Source organism: Pseudophryne corroboree, chromosome 11, assembly GCF_028390025.1.
Source record: "Pseudophryne corroboree isolate aPseCor3 chromosome 11, aPseCor3.hap2, whole genome shotgun sequence".
NCBI classification, from domain to species: domain Eukaryota; kingdom Metazoa; phylum Chordata; class Amphibia; order Anura; family Myobatrachidae; genus Pseudophryne; species Pseudophryne corroboree.
In genome coordinates, this window is record NC_086454.1 from 15,655,168 (window position 1) to 15,679,463 (window position 24,296).

The 24,296-nt window shown below is 45.8% G+C and overlaps 1 protein-coding gene across 3 annotated transcripts in view; it reads left to right on the forward strand.

Annotated features, from left to right (window-relative positions):
* Positions 1-24,296, forward strand: part of SLC1A2 (solute carrier family 1 member 2) — a 176,199-nt gene that overhangs the window by 142,112 nt on the left and 9,791 nt on the right. For 2 of the 3 annotated variants that reach the window (XM_063946295.1, XM_063946297.1), the window contains exons 8-10: positions 17,395-17,589; positions 18,835-18,969; positions 19,404-19,632. In XM_063946295.1, coding sequence (XP_063802365.1) covers positions 17,395-17,589; positions 18,835-18,969; positions 19,404-19,632 — 559 coding nt within the window. Of the gene's footprint in view, positions 1-17,394; positions 17,590-18,834; positions 18,970-19,403; positions 19,633-21,928; positions 22,000-24,296 lie in introns of all 3 variants that reach the window. The other variant, XM_063946296.1, reaches the window with a different exon arrangement.

Sequence of the window (24,296 nt, forward strand, 5' to 3'; positions counted from 1 at the left end):
TATTAGTAAGATGGTGTGGTTGGGGTGTTGGTATATTAGTAAGAGGGTGTGGTTGGTGTGTTGGTATATTAGTAAGATGGAGAGGTTGGGGTGTTGGTATATTAGTAAGATGGAGAGGTTGGGGTGTTGGTATATTAGTAAGAGGGTGTGGTTGGGGTGTTGGTATATTAGTAAGAGGGTGTGGTTGGTGTGTTGGTATATTAGTAAGATGGAGAGGTTTTGGTGTTGGTATATTAGTAAGATGGTGAGGTTGGGGTGTTGGTATATTAGTAAGAGGGTGTGGTTGGTGTGTAGGTATATTAGTAAGATGGAGAGGTTGGGGTGTTGGTATATTAGTAAGATGGAGAGGTTGGGGTGTTGGTATATTAGTAAGATGGAGAGGTTGGGGTGTTGGTATATTAGTAAGAGGGTGTGGTTGGTGTGTTGGTATATTAGTAATATGGTGTGGTTAGGGTGCTATTATATTGGTAATATGGTGAGGTTGTGGTGTTGGTATATTAGTAAGATTGTGAGGTTGGGGTGTTGGTATATTAGTAAGAGGGTGTGGTTGGTGTGTTGGTATATTAGTAAGATGGATAGGTTGGGGTGTTGGTATATTAGTAAGATGGAGAGGTTGGGGTGTTGGTATATTAGTAAGAGGGTGTGGTTGGGGTGTTGGTATATTAGTAAGAGGGTGTGGTTGGTGTGTTGGTATATTAGTAAGATGGAGAGGTTTTCGTGTTGGTATATTAGTAAGATGGTGTGGTTGGGGTGTTGGTATATTAGTAAGAGGGTGTGGTTGGTGTGTTGGTAAATTAGTAAGATGGAGAGGTTGGGGTGTTGGTATATTAGTAAGATGGAGAGGTTGGGGTGTTGGTATATTAGTAAGAGGGTGTGGTTGGGGTGTTGGTATATTAGTAAGAGGGTGTGGTTGGTGTGTTGGTATATTAGTAAGATGGAGAGGTTTTGGTGTTGGTATATTAGTAAGATGGTGAGGTTGGGGTGTTGGTATATTAGTAAGAGGGTGTGGTTGGTGTGTAGGTATATTAGTAAGATGGAGAGGTTGGGGTGTTGGTATATTAGTAAGATGGAGAGGTTGGGGTGTTGGTATATTAGTAAGATGGAGAGGTTGGGGTGTTGGTATATTAGTAAGAGGGTGTGGGAGGTGTGGGTTTATTAGTAATATGGTGTGGTTAGGGTGCTATTATATTGGTAATATGGTGAGGTTGGGGTGTTGGTATATTAGGAAGAAGGTGTGGTTGGTGTGTTGGTATATTAGTAAGAGGGTGAGGTTTGTGTGTTGGTATATTGGTAATATGGTGAGGTTGGGGTGTTGGTATATTAGGAAGAAGGTGTGGTTGGTGTGTTGATATATTAGTAAGAGGGTGAGGTTGGTGTGTTGGTATATTGGTAATATGGTGTGGTTGGGGTGTTGGTATATTAGGAAGAATGTGTGGTTGGTGTGTTGGTATATTGGTAATATGGTGAGGTTGGGGTGTTGGTATATTAGTAAGATGTTGTGATTGGTGTGTTGGTATATTAGTAAGATGGTGAGGTTGGGGTGTTGGTATATTAGGAAGAAGGTGTGGTTGGGGTGTTTGGTAAATTAGTAAGAGGGTGTGGTTGGGGTGTTGGTATATTAGTAAGAGGGTGTGGTTGGGGTGTTGGTATATTAGTAAGAGGGTGAGGTTGGTGTGTTGGTATATTAGTAAGAGGGTGAGGTTGGGGTGTTGATATATTAGTAAGAGAGTGTGGTTGGGGTGTTGGTATATTAGTAAGAATGAGAGGTTGGGGTGTTGGTATATTAGTAAGAGGGAGGGGTTGGGGTGTTGGTATATTAGTAAGAGGGTGAGGTTGGTGTGTTGGTATATTAGTAAGAGGGTGAGGTTGGGGTGTTGGTATATTAGTAAGATGGTGTGATTGGTGTGTTGATATATTAGTAAGATGGTGAGGTTGGGGTGTTGGTATATTAGGAAGAAGGTGTTGTTGGGGTGTTGGTATATTAGTAAGAGGGTGTGGTTGGGGTGTTGGTATATTAGTAAGAGGGTGTGGTTGGGGTGTTGGTATATTAGTAAGAGGGTGAGGTTGGTGTGTTGGTATATTAGTAAGAGGGTGTGGTTGGTGTGTTGGTATATTAGTAAGATGGTGAGGGTGGTGTGTTGGTATATTAGTAAGAGGGTGTGGTTGGTGTGTTGGTATATTAGTAAGATGGTGTGATTGGGGTGTTGGTATATTAGTAAGATGGAGAGGTTGGGGTGTTGGTATATTAGTAAGAGGGTGTGGTTGGGGTGTTGGTATATTAGTAAGATGGTGTGATTGGGGTGTTGGTATATTAGTAAGATGGAGAGGTTGGGGTGTTGGTATATTAGTAAGAGGGTGAGGTTGGTGTGTTGGTATATTAGTAAGAGGGTGAGGTTGGGGTGTTGGTATGTTAGTAAGAGGGTGAGGTTGGGGTGTTGGTATATTAGTAAGATGGAGAGGTTGGGGTGTTGGTATATTAGTAAGAGGGTGAGGTTGGGGTGTTGGTATATTAGTAAGATGGTGAGGTTGGTGTGTTGGTATATTAGTAAGAGGGTGTGGTTGGGGTGTTGGTATATTAGTAAGATGGTGTGATTGGGGTGTTGGTATATTAGTAAGATGGAGAGGTTGGGGTGTTGGTTTATTAGTAAGAGGGTGTGGTTGGGGTGTTGGTATATTAGTAAGAGCGTGAGGTTGGTGTGTTGGTATATTAGTAAGAGGGTGAGGTTGGGGTGTTGGTATATTAGTAAGATGGAGAGGTTGGGGTGTTGGTATATTAGTAAGAGGGTGTGGTTGGTGTGTTGGTATATTAGTAATATGGTGTGGTTAGGGTGCTATTATATTGGTAATATGGTGAGGTTGGGGTGTTGGTATATTAGGAAGAAGGTGTGGTTGGTGTGTTGGTATATTAGTAAGAGGGTGAGGTTGGTGTGTTGGTATATTGGTAATATGGTGAGGTTGGGGTGTTGGTATATTAGGAAGAAGGTGTGGTTGGTGTGTTGGTATATTAGTAAGAGGGTGAGGTTGGTGTGTTGGTATATTGGTAATATGGTGTGGTTGGGGTGTTGGTATATTAGGAAGGTGTGGTTGGTGTTTTGGTATATTGGTAATATGGTGAGGTTGGGGTGTTGGTATATTAGTAAGATGTTGTGATTGGTGTGTTGGTATATTAGTAAGAATGAGAGGTTGGTGTGTTGGTATATTAGTAAGAGGGTGAGGTTGGTGTGTTGGTATATTAGTAAGAGGGTGAGGTTGGGGTGTTGGTATGTTAGTAAGAGGGTGAGGTTGGGGTGTTGGTATATTAGTAAGATGGAGAGGTTGGGGTGTTGGTATATTAGTAAGAGGGTGAGGTTGGGGTGTTGGTATATTAGTAAGATGGTGAGGTTGGTGTGTTGGTATATTAGTAAGAGGGTGTGGTTGGGGTGTTGGTATATTAGTAAGATGGTGTGATTGGGGTGTTGGTATATTAGTAAGATGGAGAGGTTGGGGTGTTGGTTTATTAGTAAGAGGGTGTGGTTGGGGTGTTGGTATATTAGTAAGAGCGTGAGGTTGGTGTGTTGGTATATTAGTAAGAGGGTGAGGTTGGGGTGTTGGTATATTAGTAAGATGGAGAGGTTGGGGTGTTGGTATATTAGTAAGAGGGTGTGGTTGGTGTGTTGGTATATTAGTAATATGGTGTGGTTAGGGTGCTATTATATTGGTAATATGGTGAGGTTGGGGTGTTGGTATATTAGGAAGAAGGTGTGGTTGGTGTGTTGGTATATTAGTAAGAGGGTGAGGTTGGTGTGTTGGTATATTGGTAATATGGTGAGGTTGGGGTGTTGGTATATTAGGAAGAAGGTGTGGTTGGTGTGTTGGTATATTAGTAAGAGGGTGAGGTTGGTGTGTTGGTATATTGGTAATATGGTGTGGTTGGGGTGTTGGTATATTAGGAAGGTGTGGTTGGTGTTTTGGTATATTGGTAATATGGTGAGGTTGGGGTGTTGGTATATTAGTAAGATGTTGTGATTGGTGTGTTGGTATATTAGTAAGAATGAGAGGTTGGTGTGTTGGTATATTAGTAAGAGGGTGAGGTTGGGGTGTTGGTATATTAGTAAGATGGTGTGATTGGTGTGTTGATATATTAGAAAGATGGTGAGGTTGGGGTGTTGGTATATTAGGAAGAAGGTGTTGTTGGGGTGTTGGTATATTAGTAAGAGGGTGTGGTTGGGGTGTTGGTATATTAGTAAGAGGGTGTGGTTGGGGTGTTGGTATATTAGTAAGAGGGTGAGGTTGGTGTGTTGGTATATTAGTAAGAGGGTGTGGTTGGTGTGTTGGTATATTAGTAAGATGGTGAGGGTGGTGTGTTGGTATATTAGTAATATGGTGTAGTTAGGGTGCTAGTATATTAGTAATATGATGAGGTTGGGGTGTTGGTAAATTAGGAAGATGGTATGGTTGGGGTGTTGGTATATTAGTAAGAGGGTGTGGTTGGTGTGTTGGTATATTAGTAAGAGGGTGAGGTTGGTGTGGTGGTATATTAGTAAGATTGTGAGGTTGGGGTGTTGGTATATTAGTAAGATGTTGTGTTGGTATATTAGTAAGATGGTGAGGTTGGGGTGTTGGTATATTAGTAAGATGGTGTGGTTGGTGTGTTGGTATATTAGTAAGATGCTGTGGTTGTGATGTTGGTATATTAGTAAGATGGTGTGGTTGGGGTGTTGGTATACTAGGAAGATGGGGTGATTGGTGTGTTGGTACATTTGTAAGATGGTGAGGTTGGGGTGTTGGTATATTAGTAAGATGGTGTGGTTGGGGTGTTGGTATATTTGTAAGATAGTGTGATTGGGGTGTTGGTATACTAGGAAGATGGTGTGATTGGTGTGTTGGTATATTAGTAAGATGGAGAGGTTGTTGTGTTGGTATATTAGTAAGATGGTGTGGTTGGTGTGTTGGTATATGAGTAAGGGTGTTGTTGGGGTGTTTGTATATTAGGAAGATGGTATGGTTGGGGTGTTGGTATATTAGTAAGATGGTGTGGTTGGGGTGTTGGTATATTAGTAATATGTTGTGTTTGGGGTGTTTGTATATTTGTAAAATGGTGTGGTTGGTGTGTTGGTATATTAGTAATATGGTGTGGTTAGGGTTCTAGTATATTAGTAATATGGTGAGGTTGGGGTGTTGGTATATTAGGAAGATGGTATGGTTGGGGTGTTGGTATATTAGTAAGAGGGTTTGGTTGGTGTGTTGGTATATTAGTAAGAGGGTGAGGTTGGTGTGTTGGTATATTAGTCAGATGTTAAGGTTGCAGTGTTGGAATATTAGTAAGATGGTGAGGTTGGGGTGTTGGTATATTAGTAAGATGGTGTGGTTGGGGTGTTGGTATATTAAGAAGAAGGTGTGATTGGTGTGTTGGTAAATTAGTAAGAGGGTGAGGTTGGTGTGTTGGTATATTAGTAAGATTGTGAGGTTGGTGTGTTGGTATATTAGTAAGATGTTGTGTTGGTATATTAGTAAAATGGTGAGGTTGGGGTGTTGGTATATTAGGAAGATGGTGTGATTGGTGTGTTGGTATATGAGTAAGGGTGGTGTTGGGGTGTTAGTATTTTAGTAAGATGGTGAGGTTGGGGTGTTGGTATATTAGTAAGATGGTGTGGTTGCGGTGTTGGTATATTAGTAAGATGGTGAGGTTTAGCTATTAGTATAATAGTAAGATGGTGTGATTGGTGTATTGGTATATTAGTAAGATGGTGAGGTTGGGGTGTTTATATATAAGTAAGAAGGTGTGGTTGGTGTGTTGGTATATTGGTAATATGGTGAGGTTGGGGTGTTGGTATATTAGTAAGATGTTGTGATTGGTGTGTTGGTATATTAGTAAGATGGTGAGGTTGGGGTGTTGGTATATTAGGAAGAAGGTGTGGTTGGGGTGTTTGGTAAATTAGTAAGAGGGTGTGGTTGGGGTGTTGGTATATTAGTAAGAGGGTGTGGTTGGGGTGTTGGTATATTAGTAAGAGGGTGAGGTTGGTGTGTTGGTATATTAGTAAGAGGGTGAGGTTGGGGTGTTGATATATTAGTAAGAGGGTGTGGTTGGGGTGTTGGTATATTAGTAAGAATGAAAGGTTGGGGTGTTGGTATATTAGTAAGAGGGAGGGGTTGGGGTGTTGGTATATTAGTAAGAGGGTGAGGTTGGTGTGTTGGTATATTAGTAAGAGGGTGAGGTTGGGGTGTTGGTATATTAGTAAGATGGTATGATTGGTGTGTTGATATATTAGTAAGATGGTGAGGTTGGGGTGTTGGTATATTAGGAAGAAGGTGTTGTTGGGGTGTTGGTATATTAGTAAGAGGGTGTGGTTGGGGTGTTGGTATATTAGTAAGAGGGTGTGGTTGGGGTGTTGGTATATTAGTAAGAGGGTGAGGTTGGTGTGTTGGTATATTAGTAAGAGGGTGTGGTTGGTGTGTTGGTATATTAGTAAGATGGTGAGGGTGGTGTGTTGGTATATTAGTAAGAGGGTGTGGTTGGTGTGTTGGTATATTAGTAAGATGGTGTGATTGGGGTGTTGGTATATTAGTAAGATGGAGAGGTTGGGGTGTTGGTATATTAGTAAGAGGGTGTGGTTGGGGTGTTGGTATATTAGTAAGATGGTGTGATTGGGGTGTTGGTATATTAGTAAGATGGAGAGGTTGGGGTGTTGGTATATTAGTAAGAGGGTGAGGTTGGTGTGTTGGTATATTAGTAAGAGGGTGAGGTTGGGGTGTTGGTATGTTAGTAAGAGGGTGAGGTTGGGGTGTTGGTATATTAGTAAGATGGAGAGGTTGGGGTGTTGGTATATTAGTAAGAGGGTTAGGTTGGGGTGTTGGTATATTAGTAAGATGGTGAGGTTGGTGTGTTGGTATATTAGTAAAGAGGGTGTGGTTGGGGTGTTGGTATATTAGTAAGATGGTGTGATTGGGGTGTTGGTATATTAGTAAGATGGAGAGGTTGGGGTGTTGGTTTATTAGTAAGAGGGTGTGGTTGGGGTGTTGGTATATTAGTAAGAGGGTGAGGTTGGTGTGTTGGTATATTAGTAAGAGGGTGAGGTTGGGGTGTTGGTATATTAGTAAGATGGAGAGGTTGGGGTGTTGGTATATTAGTAAGAGGGTGTGGTTGGTGTGTTGGTATATTAGTAATATGGTGTGGTTAGGGTGCTATTATATTGGTAATATGGTGAGGTTGGGGTGTTGGTATATTAGGAAGAAGGTGTGGTTGGTGTGTTGGTATATTAGTAAGAGGGTGAGGTTGGTGTGTTGGTATATTGGTAATATGGTGAGGTTGGGGTGTTGGTATATTAGGAAGAAGGTGTGGTTGGTGTGTTGGTATATTAGTAAGAGGGTGAGGTTGGAGTGTTGGTATATTGGTAATATGGTGTGGTTGGGGTGTTGGTATATTAGGAAGGTGTGGTTGGTGTTTTGGTATATTGGTAATATGGTGAGGTTGGGGTGTTGGTATATTAGGAAGAAGGTGTGGTTGGTGTGTTGGTATATTGGTAATATGGTGAGGTTGGGGTGTTGGTATATTAGTAAGATGTTGTGATTGGTGTGTTGGTATATTAGTAAGATGGTGAGGTTGGGGTGTTGGTATATTAGGAAGAAGGTGTGGTTGGGGTGTTGGTATATTAGTAAGAGGGTGTGGTTGGGGTGTTGGTATATTAGTAAGAGGGTGTGGTTGGGGTGTTGGTATATTAGTAAGAGGGTGTGGTTGGTGTGTTGGTATATTAGTAAGAGGGTGAGGTTGGGGTGTTGGTATATTAGTAAGAGGGTGTGGTTGGGGTGTTGGTATATTAGTAAGATGGAGAGGTTGGGGTGTTGGTACAGGTTGAGTCTCCCTTATCCAAAATGCTTGGGACCAGAGGTATTTTGGATATGGGATTTTTCCGTAGTTTGGAATAATTGCCTACCATAATGAGATATCATGGTGATGGGACCTAAATCTAAGCACAGAATGCATTTATGTTACATATACACCTTATACACACAGCCTGAAGGTAATTTTAGCCAATATTTTTTTATAACTTTGTGCATTAAACAAAGTATGTATACATACACACAATTAATTTATGTTTCATATACACCTTATACACACAGCCTGAAGGTCATTTAATACAATATTTTTAATAACTTTGTGTATTAAACAAAGTTTGTGTACATTGAGCCATCATAAAACAAAGGTTTCACTATCTCACTCTCCCTCAGAAAAGTCCGTATTTCGGAATATTCCGTATTTCGGAATATTTGGATATGGGATACTCAACCTGTATATTAGTAAGATGGAGAGGTTGGTGTGTTGGTATATTAGTAAGAGGGTGTGGTTGGGGTGTTGGTATATTAGTAAGGTGGTGAGGTTGGGGTGTTGGTATATTAGTAAGATGGTGTGGTTGGGGTGTTGGTATATTAGTAAGAGGGTGAGGTTGGGGTGTTGGTATATTAGTAAGAGGGTGAGGTTGGTGTGTTGGTATATTAGTAAGAGGGTGTGGTTGGGGTTTTGGTATATTAGTAATATGTTGTGTTTTGGGTGTTGGTATATTAGTAAGATGGTGTGGTTGGTGTGTTGGTATATTAGTAATATGGTGTAGTTAGGGTGCTAGTATATTAGTAATATGATGAGGTTGGGGTGTTGGTAAATTAGGAAGATGGTATGGTTGGGGTGTTGGTATATTAGTAAGAGGGTGTGGTTGGTGTGTTGGTATATTAGTAAGAGGGTGAGGTTGGTGTGTTGGTATATTAGTAAGATTGTGAGGTTGGGGTGTTGGTATATTAGTAAGATGTTGTGTTGGTATATTAGTAAGATGGTGAGGTTGGGGTGTTGGTATATTAGTAAGATGGTGTGGTTGGTGTGTTGGTATATTAGTAAGATGCTGTGGTTGTGATGTTGGTATATTAGTAAGATGGTGTGGTTGGGGTGTTGGTATACTAGGAAGATGGGGTGATTGGTGTGTTGGTATATTTGTAAGATGGTGAGGTTGGGGTGTTGGTATATTAGTAAGATGGTGTGGTTGGGGTGTTGGTATATTTGTAAGATAGTGTGATTGGGGTGTTGGTATACTAGGAAGATGGTGTGATTGGTGTGTTGGTATATTAGTAAGATGGAGAGGTTGTTGTGTTGGTATATTAGTAAGATGGTGTGGTTGGTGTGTTGGTATATGAGTAAGGGTGTTGTTGGGGTGTTTGTATATTAGGAAGATGGTATGGTTGGGGTGTTGGTATATTAGTAAGATGGTGTGGTTGGGGTGTTGGTATATTAGTAATATGTTGTGTTTGGGGTGTTTGTATATTTGTAAAATGGTGTGGTTGGTGTGTTGGTATATTAGTAATAAGGTGTGGTTAGGGTTCTAGTATATTAGTAATATGGTGAGGTTGGGGTGTTGGTATATTAGGAAGATGGTATGGTTGGGGTGTTGGTATATTAGTAAGAGGGTTTGGTTGGTGTGTTGGTATATTAGTAAGAGGGTGAGGTTGGTGTGTTGGTATATTAGTCAGATGTTAAGGTTGCGGTGTTGGAATATTAGTAAGATGGTGAGGTTGGGGTGTTGGTATATTAGTAAGATGGTGTGGTTGGGGTGTTGGTATATTAAGAAGAAGGTGTGATTGGTGTGTTGGTAAATTAGTAAGAGGGTGAGGTTGGTGTGTTGGTATATTAGGAAGATGGTGTGATTGGTGTGTTGGTATATGAGTAAGGGTGGTGTTGGGGTGTTAGTATTTTAGTAAGATGGTGAGGTTGGGGTGTTGGTATATTAGTAAGATGGTGTGGTTGCGGTGTTGGTATATTAGTAAGATGGTGAGGTTTAGCTATTAGTATAATAGTAAGATGGTGTGATTGGTGTATTGGTATATTAGTAAGATGGTGAGGTTGGGATGTTTATATATAAGTAAGAAGGTGTGTTTGGGGTGTGGGTATATTAGTAATATGGTGAGGTTGGGGTGTTGGTATATATGTAAGAGGGTGTGGTTGGGGTGTTGGTAAATTAGGAAGATGGTGTGGTTGCGGTGTTTTTTATTAGTAAGAGGGTGTGGTTGGGCTGTTGGTATATTAGGAAGATGGTATGGTTGGTGTGTTGGTATATTAGTAAGGTGGTGTGGTTGCTTTGTTATTATATTAATAAGATGGTGTGGTTGGGATGTTGGTTTATTTGTAAGATGGTGTGGTTGGAGTGTTGGTATATTAGTAAGATGGTGAGGTTGGGGTGTTATTTTATTAGTAAGATGGTGTGTTTGGGGTGTTGGTATATTAGTAAGATGGTGAGGTTGGGGTGTTATTATATTATTAAGATGGTGTGTTTGGGGTGTTGGTATATTAGTAAGATGGTATGGTTGGTGTGTTGGAATATTAGGAAGATGGTATGGTTGCGGTGTTATTATATTAGTAAGATGGTGTGGTTGGGGTGTTGGTATATTAGTAAGATGGTGTGGTTGGGGTGTTGGTATATTAGTAAGATGTTGACGTTGGGGTGTTGGTATATTAGTAAGATGGTGTGGTTGGTGTGTTGGTATATTAGGATGATGGTGAGGTTATGGTATTGGTATATTAGGAAGATGGTGAGGTTGGGGTGTTGGTTTGTTAGTAAGATGGTGTGGTTGGGGTGTTGGTATATTAGTAATATGTTGACGTTGGGGTGTTGGTATATTAGTAAGATGGTGTGGTTGGGGTGTTGGTATATTAGTAAGATGTTGACGTTGGGGTGTTGGTATATTAGGATGATGGTGAGGTTATGGTATTGGTATATTAGGAAGATGGTGAGGTTGGGGTGTTGGTATATTAGTAAGATGGTGTGGTTGGTGTGTTGGTATATTAGTAAGATGGTGTGGTTGGTGTGTTGGTATATTAGGATGATGGTGAGGTTATGGTATTGGAATATTAGGAAGATGGTGAGGTTGGGGTGTTGGTTTGTTAGTAAGATGGTGTGGTTGTGGTGTTTGGTATATTAGTAAAATAATGAGGTTGAGTTATAGGAAACAAAGTGCATATGTACAACTTGTATTTGCCTTAGATTTAGGCTAGTCAAGGGGTCTACTCTACACTAAAATCCACAATTTGGCATCACATCAAAAGCATGCCAATTTATACCTAAGGGTCCGACACCACCCAATGTGTCGTCATCCAGTGACCAACAATAGTAATCATGAATGATGCAAATTCAGCATTCTCTTTGCTAAACAAGCATGGCAGTGGGTGGGATCCTCACATATATTGCCAGGGTACAGGCGATGTCCTCCAGGAGATGTAAGGATGTCTGGTCCTCTGTAGCTAGATGGATTGGTCCTGGTTTTGAGTAAAGCCCCAATATTTCCTCTCCAGTTTCTATCAGCGGGTCCCTATAGCAGCTGTATCTTCTTGCTTCTCATTCTGGCTGTAAATCTAGCTGTGTAGGTCTTGAGAGAGTCACACAAGGCCACCGCCTAACCCTGCAGTGAGTGACATTTGGGAATAACACACAGCAGCCTATCACTAAGGCTGATGTCTGATCCCTCACCATGCTTTCAGACGTTCCCTACTGAGCCCCTAATCTGGTGACTGTTAGTTCAGTAATCTGAGATGCACCCGTGAATGATATTGTGCAGCTGCTTGGTGCTAACTTGTTAATATTACTTGGCATAACAAGTGTGACAGAACCCCCTACCCCTTCCCTCCCCCCCTGGCCCATTGTGTACTGTAAGAGCTTCACGCTTTCCCCTCTTTTAACAAATTTAATTTCATGGCCGGTGTTCACAGGTAATTCTCCCAGCCTTTAAAGTCTTTAAAACGTGTTTTCTTTTGTTTTGATAATCTAAAACATTTGTGCCGACTGGTTTCAATATGAAAGATTTGATCTTCACATAATCGCCCCCGTGTGTGGCAGGCCCCTTCCTGGCGGCACATGACATGTTTAGGATGGGATGGTATTAAAGAATATGATGTGACATCTGCTTCCTATCCGTTGGCTGGTGGTTAGTCCCTTTCTATACCTCATTACAGCGGCTTCTCCTAAGATACACGGCTCACATGGATGGTAGCCACAATTCCAGCTGGTGTGTTGTAAAACTCACGAGGAACACAGTCTCCAGGGTTATAGTCTTTGTAAACGTATCGGAGGTTATTTATAAGTAAAGTGATGGAATTGTATTGTTATTCAATTAAAAAGTGTGTAGTGTTAACTCTGTCCTTGCTGTAAATTCTAGGTATATTATTGTGCACCTGTATACACTCTGTGGAAGCACTCCTGGGTGCTCCAAACTTGCCCACAGGTGTACAGGGGAAATCCTTGGTGGTCCCAACTGACTGAGGGCCACACATCCTGCTCTAGGGTCAATAACTTGGTGGAGCAGGATCATGGATGAACCTGGGCCAACCTCTCTAATGGTTGACCAAGTCCCTCTGGTGGCTGGTCACACCCATTAAGCCTGGGCCCTCACCATTGATTTCTTTGGTGGGCCCTTCATGTCCCTTGCCCGCCACTGGCCTGTTATATGAAGGGCCCACAGGGGTGCAGGGAAAGCCTTAGTGAGCCCCACTGCCTGAGGGTTCCCCCTCCTCTTTAAATGTCGGAATCCCGACAGCCGGCATACTGTCAGTTTTTCTCCCTCGTGGGGGTCCATGACCCCCCTGGAGGGAGAATAAATACCGTGCCAGCAGCATGGCGAGCGCAGCGAACCCACAAGGGGCTCATTTGCGCTCGCCACGCTGTCGGTATGCCGGCGGTCGGGCTTCCGGCGCCGGCATGCTGGTCGCCGGCCGCCGGCATACCATACCACACCCTTTCAGACAGTGTATTAGAATTATACACTGTTACTCTATTACAGTGTCAGTTACCTGGGAGACCAGGAACATAGATGTACGATCCATGTTGTCTGCAGGCTTTGTCCTCTATGACGGTTAGCCAAGCCTTTCCCAGGTGGGCCCATCACACCCCAATCCAGCACTGACCAATGCTCATGAAAATGCACCCTGTACTTTTGCTACAAACTAGTGATGTCACCTAAGAATCTGGGGTGCTACACTGTGTGTAGGCGACAGGTGAGCATTGGGGTTCCGTGACAGTACAGTTACAGAGCCTGTCAGTGACTCAGGGGTCTATTTACTAAGCCATGGACGCAGGTAAAGTACCAGCCAATCAGCTCCTAACTGTCATATTACAGGCTGTGTTTAAAAAATGACAGTAGCTGGTTGGCTGGTACTTCAGCTCTCTCCACTTGATGTCTCTCCAAGGCTTAGTATATACAGTAGACCCCTCTATATGGGTAGGGCATGAAATCACGGCAGATGGGATACCGACAGTCAGAATCCCAACAGATCCCAGTAAATATGTTTACCCTATCCCTAATCCCAGCCCTAACCCTAACCTCCTCCTCCTGCAACCTAGCCCTAACCGCCCCCCAACACCGCAGCCTAACACTAACCCTCCCCCTGCAGCCTAATTCTAACCCTCCCCCTAGGGCCTACCCCTAATCCCAGCCCTAACCCTAACCTCCTCCTCCTGCAACCTAGCCCTAACCGGCCCCCGGCCCCCAACACTGCAGCCTAACACTAACCCTCCCCCTGCAGCCTAATTCTAACCCTCCCCCTAGGGCCTACCCCTAATCCCAGCCCTAACCCTAACCTCCTCCTCCTGCAACCTAGCCCTAACCGGCCCCCAACACTGGAGCCTAACACTAACCCTCCCCCTGCAGCCTAATTCTAACCCTCCCCTAGGGCCTACCCCTAATCCCAGCCCTAACCCTAACCTCCTCCTCCTGCAACCTAGCTCTAACCGGCCCCCAACACCGCAGCCTAACACTAACCCTCCCCCTGCAGCCTAATTCTAACCCTCCCCCTAGGGCCTACCCCTAATCCCAGCCCTAACAATAACCTCCTCCTCCTGCAACCTAGCCCTAACCAGCCCCCAGCCCCCAACACCGCAGCCTAACACTAACCCTCCCCCTGCAGCCTAATTCTAACCCTCCCCCTAGGGCCTACCCCTAATCCCAGCTCTAACCCTAACCTCCTCCTCCTGCAACCTAGCCCTAACTGGCCCCCGGCCCCCAACACTGCAGCCTAACACTAACCCTCCCCCTGCAGCCTAATTCTAACCCTCCACCTAGGGCCTACCCCTAATCCCAGCCCTAACCCTAACCTCCTCCTCCTGCAACCTAGCCCTAACCGCCCCCCAACACCGCAGCCTAACACTAACCCTCCCCCTGCAGCCTAATTCTAACCCTCCCCCTAGGGCCTACCCCTAATCCCAGCCCTAACAATAACCTCCTCCTCCTTCAACCTAGCCCTAACCGGCCCCCGGCCCCCAACACCGCAGCCTAACACTAACCCTCCCCCTGCAGCCTAATTCTAACCCTCCCCCTAGGGCCTACCCCTAATCCCAGCCCTAACCCTAACCTCCTCCTCCTGCAACCTAGCCCTAACCGGCCCCCAACACTGCAGCCTAACACTAACCCTCCCCCTGCAGCCTAATTCTAACCCTCCCCCAGGGCCTACCCCTAATCCCAGCCCTAACAATAACCTCCTCCTCCTGCAACCTAGCCCTAACCGGCCCCCAACACTGCAGCCTAACACTAACCCTCCCCCTGCAGCCTAATTCTAACCCTCCCCCAGGGCCTACCCCTAATCCCAGCCCTAACAATAACCTCCTCCTCCTTCAACCTAGCCCTAACCGGCCCCCGGCCCCCAACACCGCAGCCTAACACTGACCCTCCCCCTGCAGCCTAATTCTAACCCTCACCCTAGGGCCTACCCCTAATCCCAGCCGTAACCCTAACCTCCTTCTCCTGCAACCTAGCCCTAACCGGCCCCCAGCCCCCAACACCGCAGCCTAACACTAACCCTCCCCCTGCAGCCTAATTCTAACCCTCCCCTAGGGCCTACCCCTAATCCCAACCCTAACCCTAACCCTAACCTCCTCCTGCAACCTAGCCCTAACCGGCCCCCGGCCCCCAACACTGCAGCCTAACACTAACCCTCCCCCTGCAGCCTAATTCTAACCCTCCCCCTAGGGCCTACCCCTAATCCCAGCCGTAACCCTAACCTCCTCCTCCTGCAACCTAGCCCTAACCGGCCCCCAACACCGCAGCCTAACACTAACCCTCCCCCTGCAGCCTAATTCTAACCCTCCCCCTAGGGCCCACCCCTAATCCCAACCCTAACCCTAACCTCCTCCTCCTGCAACCTAGCCCTAACCGGCCCCCGGCCCCCAACACCGCTGCCTAACACTAACCCTCCCCCTGCACCCTAATTCTAACCCTCCCCCTAGGGCCTACCCCTAATCCCAACCCTAACAATAACCTCCTCCTCCTGCAACCTAGCCCTAACCGGCCCCCAACACTGGAGCCTAACACTAACCCTCCCCCTGCAGCCTAATTCTAACCCTCCCCCTAGGGCCTACCCCTAATCCCAGCCCTAACAATAACCTCCTCCTCCTGCAACCTAGCCCTAACCGGCCCCCGGCCCCCAACACTGCAGCCTAACACTAACCCTCCCCCTGCAGCCTAATTGTAACCCTCCCCCTAGGGCCTACCCCTAATCCCAGCCATAACCCTAACCTCCTCCTCCTGCAACCTAGCCCTAACCGGCCCCCGGCCCCCAACACCGCAGCCTAACACTAACCCTCCCCCTGCAGCCTAATTCTAACCCTCCTCCTAGGGCCTACCCCTAATCCCAGCCCTAACAATAACCTCCTCCTCCTGCAACCTAGCCCTAACCGGCCCCCGGCCCCAAACACTGGAGCCTAACACTAACCCTCCCCCTGCTGCCTAATTCTAACCCTCCCCCTAGGGCCTAACCCTAATCCCAGCCCTAACCCTAACCTCCTCCTCCTGCAACCTAGCTCTAACCGGCCCCCGGCCCCCAACACCGCTGCCTAACACTAACCCTCCCCCTGCAGCCTAATTCTAACCCTCCCCCTAGGGCCTACCCCTAATCCCAGCCCTAACCCTAACCTCCTCCTCCTGCAACCTAGCCCTAACCGGCCCCCAACACTGGAGCCTAACACTAACCCTCCCCCTGCAGCCTAATTCTAACCCTGCCCCTAATCCCAACCCTAACCTCCTCCTCCTGCAACCTAGCCCTAACCGGCCCCCAACACCGCAGCCTAACACTAACCCTCCCCCTGCAGCCTAATTCTAACCCTCCCCCTAGGGCCTAACCCTAATCCCAGCCCTAACCCTAACCTCCTCCTCCTGCAACCTAGCCCTAACCGCCCCCCAACACCGCAGCCTAACACTAACCCTCCCCCTGCAGCCTAATTCTAACCCTCCCCCTAGGGCCTAACCCTAATCCCAGCCCTAACCCTAACCTCCTCCTCCTGCAACCTAGCCCTAACCGGCCCCCGGCCCCAACACTGCAGCCTAACACTAACCCTCCCCCTGCAGCCTAATTCTAACCCTCCCCCTAGGGCCTACCCCTAATCCCAGCCCTAACCCTAACCTCCTCCTCCTGCAACCTAGCCCTAACCGGCCCCCGGCCCCCAACACTGCAGCCTAACACTAACCCTCCCCCTGCAGCCTAATTCTAACCCTCCCCCTAGGGCCTACCCCTAATCCCAGCCCTAACAATAACCTCCTCCTCCTGCAACCTAGCCCTAACCGGCCCCCGGCCTCCAACACTGGAGCCTAACACTAACCCTCCCCCTGCAGCCTAATTCTAACCCTCCCCCTAGGGCCTACCCCTAATCCCAGCCCTAACCCTAACCTCCTCCTCCTGCAACCTAGCCCTAACCGGCCCCTGGCCCCCAACACTGCAGCCTAACACTAACCCTCCCCCTGCAGCCTAATTCTAACCCTCCCCCTAGGGCCTACCCCTAATCCCAGCCGTAACCCTAACCTCCTCCTCCTGCAACCTAGCCCTAACCGCCCCCCAACACTGCAGCCTAACACTAACCCTCCCCCTGCAGCCTAATTCTAACCCTCCCCCTAGGGCCTACCCCTAATCCCAGCCCTAACCCTAACCTCCTCCTCCTGCAACCTAGCCCTAACCGGCCCCCAACACCGCAGCCTAACACTAACCCTCCCCCTGCAGCCTAATTCTAACCCTCCCCCTAGGGCCTACCCCTAATCCCAGCCCTAACCCTAACCTCCTCCTCCTGCAACCTAGCCCTAACCGGCCCCCGGCCTCCAACACCGCAGCCTAACACTAACCCTCCCCCTGCAGCCTAATTCTGACCCTCCCCCCGAGGCCTAACCCTAATCCCAACCCTGTAATAACCTCCGGGATCTGTTGGGATTCTGACTTTCGGGATTCCGACTGCCCCTTTTGTTGACCGCATCCCGTATATGTTGCGTAAGGAGAGATATTGCATTTGGGTGTAGTCAATCTCCTATCTTATTCTCTGCTAATGAATTGTGCTTAATTATTGAAATCAGTTGCTTTTGTCACGGTATTACACCAGGATGAGATAAATGAAGCCAGGGTGTTTTTTGTTGCAGTGCTGGGACGCTGCCTGTCACATTCCGCTGTCTGGAGGAAAACCTGGGCATCGACAAAAGGGTAACGCGTTTCGTGCTCCCTGTTGGGGCCACAATTAACATGGATGGGACGGCTCTGTACGAGGCTGTGGCGGCCATCTTTATTGCCCAGATGAATGGAGTGGTGCTGGATGGTGGACAGATAGTGACAGTGAGGTGAGGAACAGAACAGTTCAATGATAAGGTTCTTAATTTGTTGTTCTAACTTTATTCTGTGTTTTTCACAAATGCCTTTATATCAACAAGACAGTGTGTTCATTTCAGTTATACTTGGATGCTGTACAGAGTACTGAGTGCAGCGTACTAGGGCCCTCATTCCGAGTTGATCGGTCGCAAGGCGAATTTAGCAGAGTTACACACGCTAAGCCGCCGCCTACTGGGAGTGTATCTTAGCATCTTAAAATTGCGACCGATGTATTCGCAATATTGCGATCACAAACTACTTAGCAGTTTTAGAGTAGCTCCAGACTTACTCTGCCTGTGCGATCAGTTCAGTGCTTGTCGTTCCTGGTTTGACGTCACAAACACACCCAGCGTTCGCCCAACCACTCCCCCGTTTCTCCGGCCACTCCTGCGTTTTTTCCGGAAACGGTAGCGTTTTCAGCCACACGCCCATAAAATGCCGTGTTTCCGCCCAGTAACACCCATTTCCTGTCAATCACATTACGATCGCCGGAGCGATGAAAAAGCCGTGAGTAAAAATACTTTCTTCATAGCAAAGATACTTGGCGCAGTCGCAGTGCGAATATTGCGCATGCGCACTATGCGGAATTTCACTGCGATGCAATGAAAAATACCGAGCGAACGACTCGGAATGAGGGCCTAGGTGCAGCAATGTCTAGAGCAACGGTTCTCAAATGTGGGCCGTAAGACACCCCAACGGTCCAGGTTTTAAGTTTATCCATGCTTGGCCACAGGTGATTTAATTAGATCCTCAGACAATTTGATTTAACTATCTGAGCTGAGCCAAGGATATTCCTAAAACCTGGAGCGTTGGGGTGACTTGAGGGCTGCGTTTGAGAACCTCTGGCCTAGCTTATCTGTATTGTTCGCAACATTGCCAGACATAATTTACCCCTTTAGACATCATATGGCTTATTTTGATCCGAACGCAAAATCACTATTTGCGACCGTAATAGGAAATGTGTTTAATTCAGAATAAGCCCCATCTATGCATTCTGATTTTTGCTAGAATCCTCAAAGAAGTGACAATGTTACATCTTCAGCTATTGGAAAACAGTTTTATTTTACCACATGCAGTATAGTTGAGGTTCTCCGCCCTTGGTTCTGTATTGTCCTCTCCTGCCCTGTTACCGGCAGGATTAGCCCTCAGGGATTATATATCGGTTTAGTAGGGATCATACTCATTTCACTCTGTTTTTTCCATCCTTCGTTTCTAAGCTTGACGGCTACGTTGGCCAGCGTGGGGGCAGCCAGTATCCCCAGTGCAGGTCTGGTCACCATGCTTCTGATTCTGACAGCTGTGGGGCTGCCCACCCAGGACATCAGCCTTCTCGTCGCTGTGGACTGGCTTCTGTAAGTATTATTATTGCTGCCTGAGGGTCGTCATTAGGCATACTATCTTTGTTTAGTGTCATTTTGGTAAATTTAAATGCCAGGATCATATTTATCCCAGATTTCCCAAGAAGGTCCACCTGATAGGAAGCATACTGTAATACTCCAACTTGGAGCCCTAAGTAGGGAGGTCTCTTTACCAGCTGGAAGCATATAGTAGAACCTAGTTGATACCTCTAGTGAACATTAACCTCTGACCACAGCTGGTGGTGTTCCGCCATAATAGTACTGGGCCAAGAGGTTGGCGCTTGATGTCACAACAAAGCGCCACGCTCCCAAGAACAGAAGATACCATCCGGCCAGCCCAAGCTCCACACTAGCTAAGAAGCAGAGCAGGTGGGCCACCAAGGGTGCCCAGGACCCATTCACTGTCTCCTTCTTCTGCTCTTTCCAAGGGACCGTATGAGGACTTCAGTCAATGTGGTGGGCGATTCCTTCGGAGCTGGCATTGTCTACCATTTATCCAAGGCAGAACTGGAAAATCTGGATAAACAGCATGCACAGCAGGAAACTGAAATGACCAAGACTCTGTCCATTTATGACGACATGAAAAACCACAGGGAGAATAACTCCAACCAATGCATTTACGCAGCGCACAATTCTGTGGTAGTCGACGACTGCAAGGTACCGGTGACTTTTATGGATATCGAGACCTGTATATAACTGCATGCTCCTCTCCTGCATCTGCATGCACTGTATATTCACTTGTATTTCTGTAGTGTCGTTACTATTACAACAGGCCAGGTCACCCCCAATATACCGGCCCAGCCTCGGAAGCTTACTATGACGACACTAACATTAAGTGTTGGATTGCTGCAGTGTATCATGGGATAGAGTACGGGTTGCCATGCGTCTGGGGAGTCCTGGGTATGGGGTGCCATGCACCTGGGGAGTCCTGGGTATGGGGTGCCATGCACCTGGGGAGTCCTGGGTATGGGGTGCCATGCACCTGGGGAGTCCTAGGTTTGTGTTTGGAGACGTAGGACAATACAGTAAAACTAATCATCGCTGATATAATTGGTGGCATCAGACAGTATTAAATGAACTCTGTGCTCTGTATATATATTTTTTTTATATAACTGCTGCTATAATTCTCATATAGCATCTCTGTTGTGTATTTTTCATATATTTTATTATTTATTGATAATTTAATGCTCATTTGAAGCAAAGGGAACGTTTTTAATGGGAAACATATATTTGTTTCTATTTTTAATAAGATAACGCAAAAGTTTTAAAAAAAAGTATACAAATAGGTTATACTGTATACAGCAGTTTGGGTACAGGCAATGGCATTAGCCATCACCTCTATATTTTTGATACGCAAATACGTTGATATATTGGTTGAGTCTCGGAGTTTTAATAACAATATTCACCAAGTCTGTTTTGTATTTTTTAAATTTTCAGTATTTTAAAGTGTTTTGTGAACTTCATATTTTATTTTCTTTTTTACGGCGATTGCATCTTAACGGTAGGCAATTTTTTACGTTGTTAGAATTGGTCGCCTGCATGGTGTACTACAGTTATACGTAGCTTTACCATTCCTTTAAATCGGGACACTCATGGATTACACAGGTTCTGTAAACCAGGTAAAATGAAGGCTTGAAGTGCACTAATGATATAATTTGATTAAGCGTTATATACAGTACTCAAGAGCCGCCATGTCTTCCCTACCGGTTGGCATAAGCGCAGTATACACATATGTATGTCTGATGTACGCCTACCGCAGAAATACATTGAAAGCGTCATATACAGACGTAGATGCGCAATTCTTGTGACGCCATTTTTTAAACTTATGTTCCAGGCACAAAACTAAGCTTTAAATGAGGCTCACAGTCCTGGCTCTAGCACTTTAGCTGTTGTTATAAATGGACAAGACGTCTGCGCCCTGTCACCTTTTGGTAATGTGTTGCAATGAAGCGCCAGATTAGTGCATGTCTTGTAACATTAAACTTTTTTTTTTTAAATAAAAAAATATTTTTTTGTGAAAAATATATTCAGTTTGCTAAGAAAAAAAATGCAAAATTTTCGCAATTACAGTAGTGACGGTTTAGCAGATATCTGACTGCAGATGATTTCATGAATATGAAAGTTGCTCAGATGGAAACACAAGGCTGCTCATCTGCAAGGGATAAACGTAACTAACTGATGTTCTTATGTTCTAATACTTGCGTGTTACTCTGGTTGTTTCCACTAGGGCACATACAAGAGCTCTTCCATGATACACTGTAGCACGTGAGCTGTCCTAGTAATGGAAACTGTATGCCCAGCACTGAGAGTACCTCTAGAATTATAACTGTGTGCCTTTTTTGCTGGTTGAGTGGTCCCTAACCTGTTGAAGGACAGTTTAATGCCAACCTCTCCAACAGCAAAGGGGTTATTGCGTTGCCAACGTAATTATGTAGAATATATAGGTAATACTGAACTGAATTGAGGTATACGGGACACCTACATACAATGGAAGCTGCCAATTTGCGGGCCAACCACCCTTTGCAAGGACATGGCCTAATGATTCACTAGGAACTGAAGTGACTGAGGTTTGTGCCTCAAGCCTCAGTGATGTCACTTGTTTCTAGTGACTTGATAGGCTGGATGTTGGTTCGTTCCTCAAAACAGCTGCCATCGCTGTATGTAGGTAACTGGTGCAAATTAACCACTTTGCCAGTAGCCACTGTATTCTGTCTGGTGTCTACCTGGAAATGATTTATTATATTTGGGGTAGAATGGCTAAAATTGCATGATGACTTTTTGTATATTTTTTCTTTTGTATGCTCATCTTGTCATTGTTACTTTGTATATATATTTTCTTTTTGTAATGCATGTATTTCCCTTCCAGTTCTCTAAAGGATGGGAGGGATGTTTATTTTGTAATGTTGGTGCATTTTGTCATGTTTCCATGTTCCCACTGCTCTCACATATACAGTCCTTCCACCGTGTCGAGTACCAGTCGTGTCTCTAAGTGTTGTGTTCACTGCGGGGACCTTAGCGTGTCAGGTAAGACATAGCTGTAGAGTGCTTAGCCTTCTCTTTGTAGTTCTGCAACATAATAGTCTACAAATGCGTATTTCCCACCATCCCCGAGGCAACAGCCGAGCTTTTACACAATCATGCGTTGCGCCTTTGCAGGCGCCACCACGGCGAAAGATGCTAAAGCAGTCTCAGCGGCGTACAACTCAGAATCAGCCCCATGCAGTCATAAAGAGAACAACCCCCGTAACTGTTGTTACTACGTGGAAACAATGTTGCTGCACTCTACAAATTCATTAACCTTTAGTGCTATAAGCATGCTCTTAAGTTTTCTAATGTGAAACAGCAGGTGAAAAATTATAACGATGATGCAAATGGTCTTATTAATAGTAAGAGGATAGTAATATAAAATAAGATCTGTCTTTTAGGCACTTCTATACAATGTGTCTCAGCCTGAGATTCCCATGTAATCAGGGCTGCCATCGGGGTGGGGGGGGGGGGGGGGGGACCGCAGGGACTGTGGTCCCGGGCCCGGACATTAAATATGATAGATTAATATGTTATAATAACACCCAACCCTACTGGCCAACCTTCGACAATTAAAAAAAAAGTTTGCGCCCCTATTGATACCCCACACTGCTGTAGCTCTACCCACATTATCCACAGTTCCACCGTCCTTTTGAGGTTTGAGGGCATTGCCTATTTTGTTAGTCCCGGGCCCCACAATTTCTGATGGCAGCCCTGCATGTCATTAGCACATGCTCAACTTGCAGCTAGCTACATATAGGGGGTCATTCCGAGTTGATCGTAGCTGTGCTAAATTTAGCACAGCTACGATCATTCATACTGACATGTGGGGGGACGCCCAGCACAGGGCTATCCCACCCCACATGTCAGTGCCGCTCCCCCCCACCCCCGCAGAAGTGCAAAGGCATCGCACAGCGGCGATGCCTTTGCACTTCAAGAGTAACTCCCGACCAGCGCAGCTTTAGCGTGCTGGCCGGGAGCTACTGTCGCTCCCCGGCCCGCAGCGGCTGCGTGTGACGTCACACAGCCGATGCGGCCCGCACCCGTTCGGTCCGGCCATGCCTGCGTTTGCCGGACCGTGCCCACGAAATGGCGGACAAACGCCGCCGTTCCGCCCCCCGCCCAGAGACCACCTCTGCCTGTCAATCAGACAGAGGCGATCGTAGCAGCCTGACAGCCTTCAGCCATCTGGTATGCGCAGTTCTGACCCGATCGCACCGCTGCGATAAACTGCAGCGTGCGATTGGGCCAGAATGACCCCCTTAGTTATTTTCACACCACACAAGGGCTGGAAAGCCGGCCGTATATAACTGAATCGGCCATTGCAGAGGTCCTACATAAATACCAGTTTAACACTGAGATGTTATAGTGATACATTCTGCATTTTCTTTTGTGCATTTGTATTAACTCAAGAATGCTCCAGTTCCACTGACACTAAAAAGCAAAACAGAAACATTTAGATGTTATGTGTAAGGGTAAACCAGCTGTATTTGTTCTGTAATGTACATGATTTATCGGTCAATCCTTTGAAGAAGCTGTTTCTTTTCTTTTCTTTTAAAATACATTAAAATACACTTTGCTAGACCCTGCTGGCTGCGTCGCCCTCACTTAAGGCGCCCGCTTTGGGCACGTATGATTCTGCGGCATGTCCTGCATGTGATTAGTGTCTGTGGTTGCTGCCTGCTTGCCTGCTTTCTGTCTGCATGGTATAGAGTAATCTTGCATTTTCCGTAGCCTGTGATTTTTATGATCTTTGTGAGCACTTCCTGCAGAGTAGGCAGCAAAATGCATCCAAAAAAAGTCTCGTAAATCTATCATCTCATATTTTAACAACCAATTAAATACTTGCCACCTGTTTCTAGTGCAGAAAATGAAGGCAGCTATCTTATTGGACAGCATGGTGAACCCCGGCTTATATCCGTTGCACTAGATTTCTTTTGGATTAATAACTGGGGGGTAAATATGAAGATTAAGAATGTTACAATTCTACTGTATATTCTCTTTATGGCATTTGGGGTCTAATTCAGACCTGATCGTAGATGTGCGAGAACATCTGATCAATTTCTTTGACATGCGAGAGCATCACACTGCAGTGATACGATTGCATTTTTAGAGTAGCCCTTTGCCAGCGCAGCCTGCGAAGGCAGACGGCTACCCGCCATGTTATGGGTCACAGCAGCTGTGTGTGGCGTGATGCAGCTGCTGCGGCCTGCCCTACAAACAGTCCGCAGACACCTGGATTGTCCGGACCGCGCCCCTAAAACGGAACATCGACGCCCATAAAACGCGGCATCGAC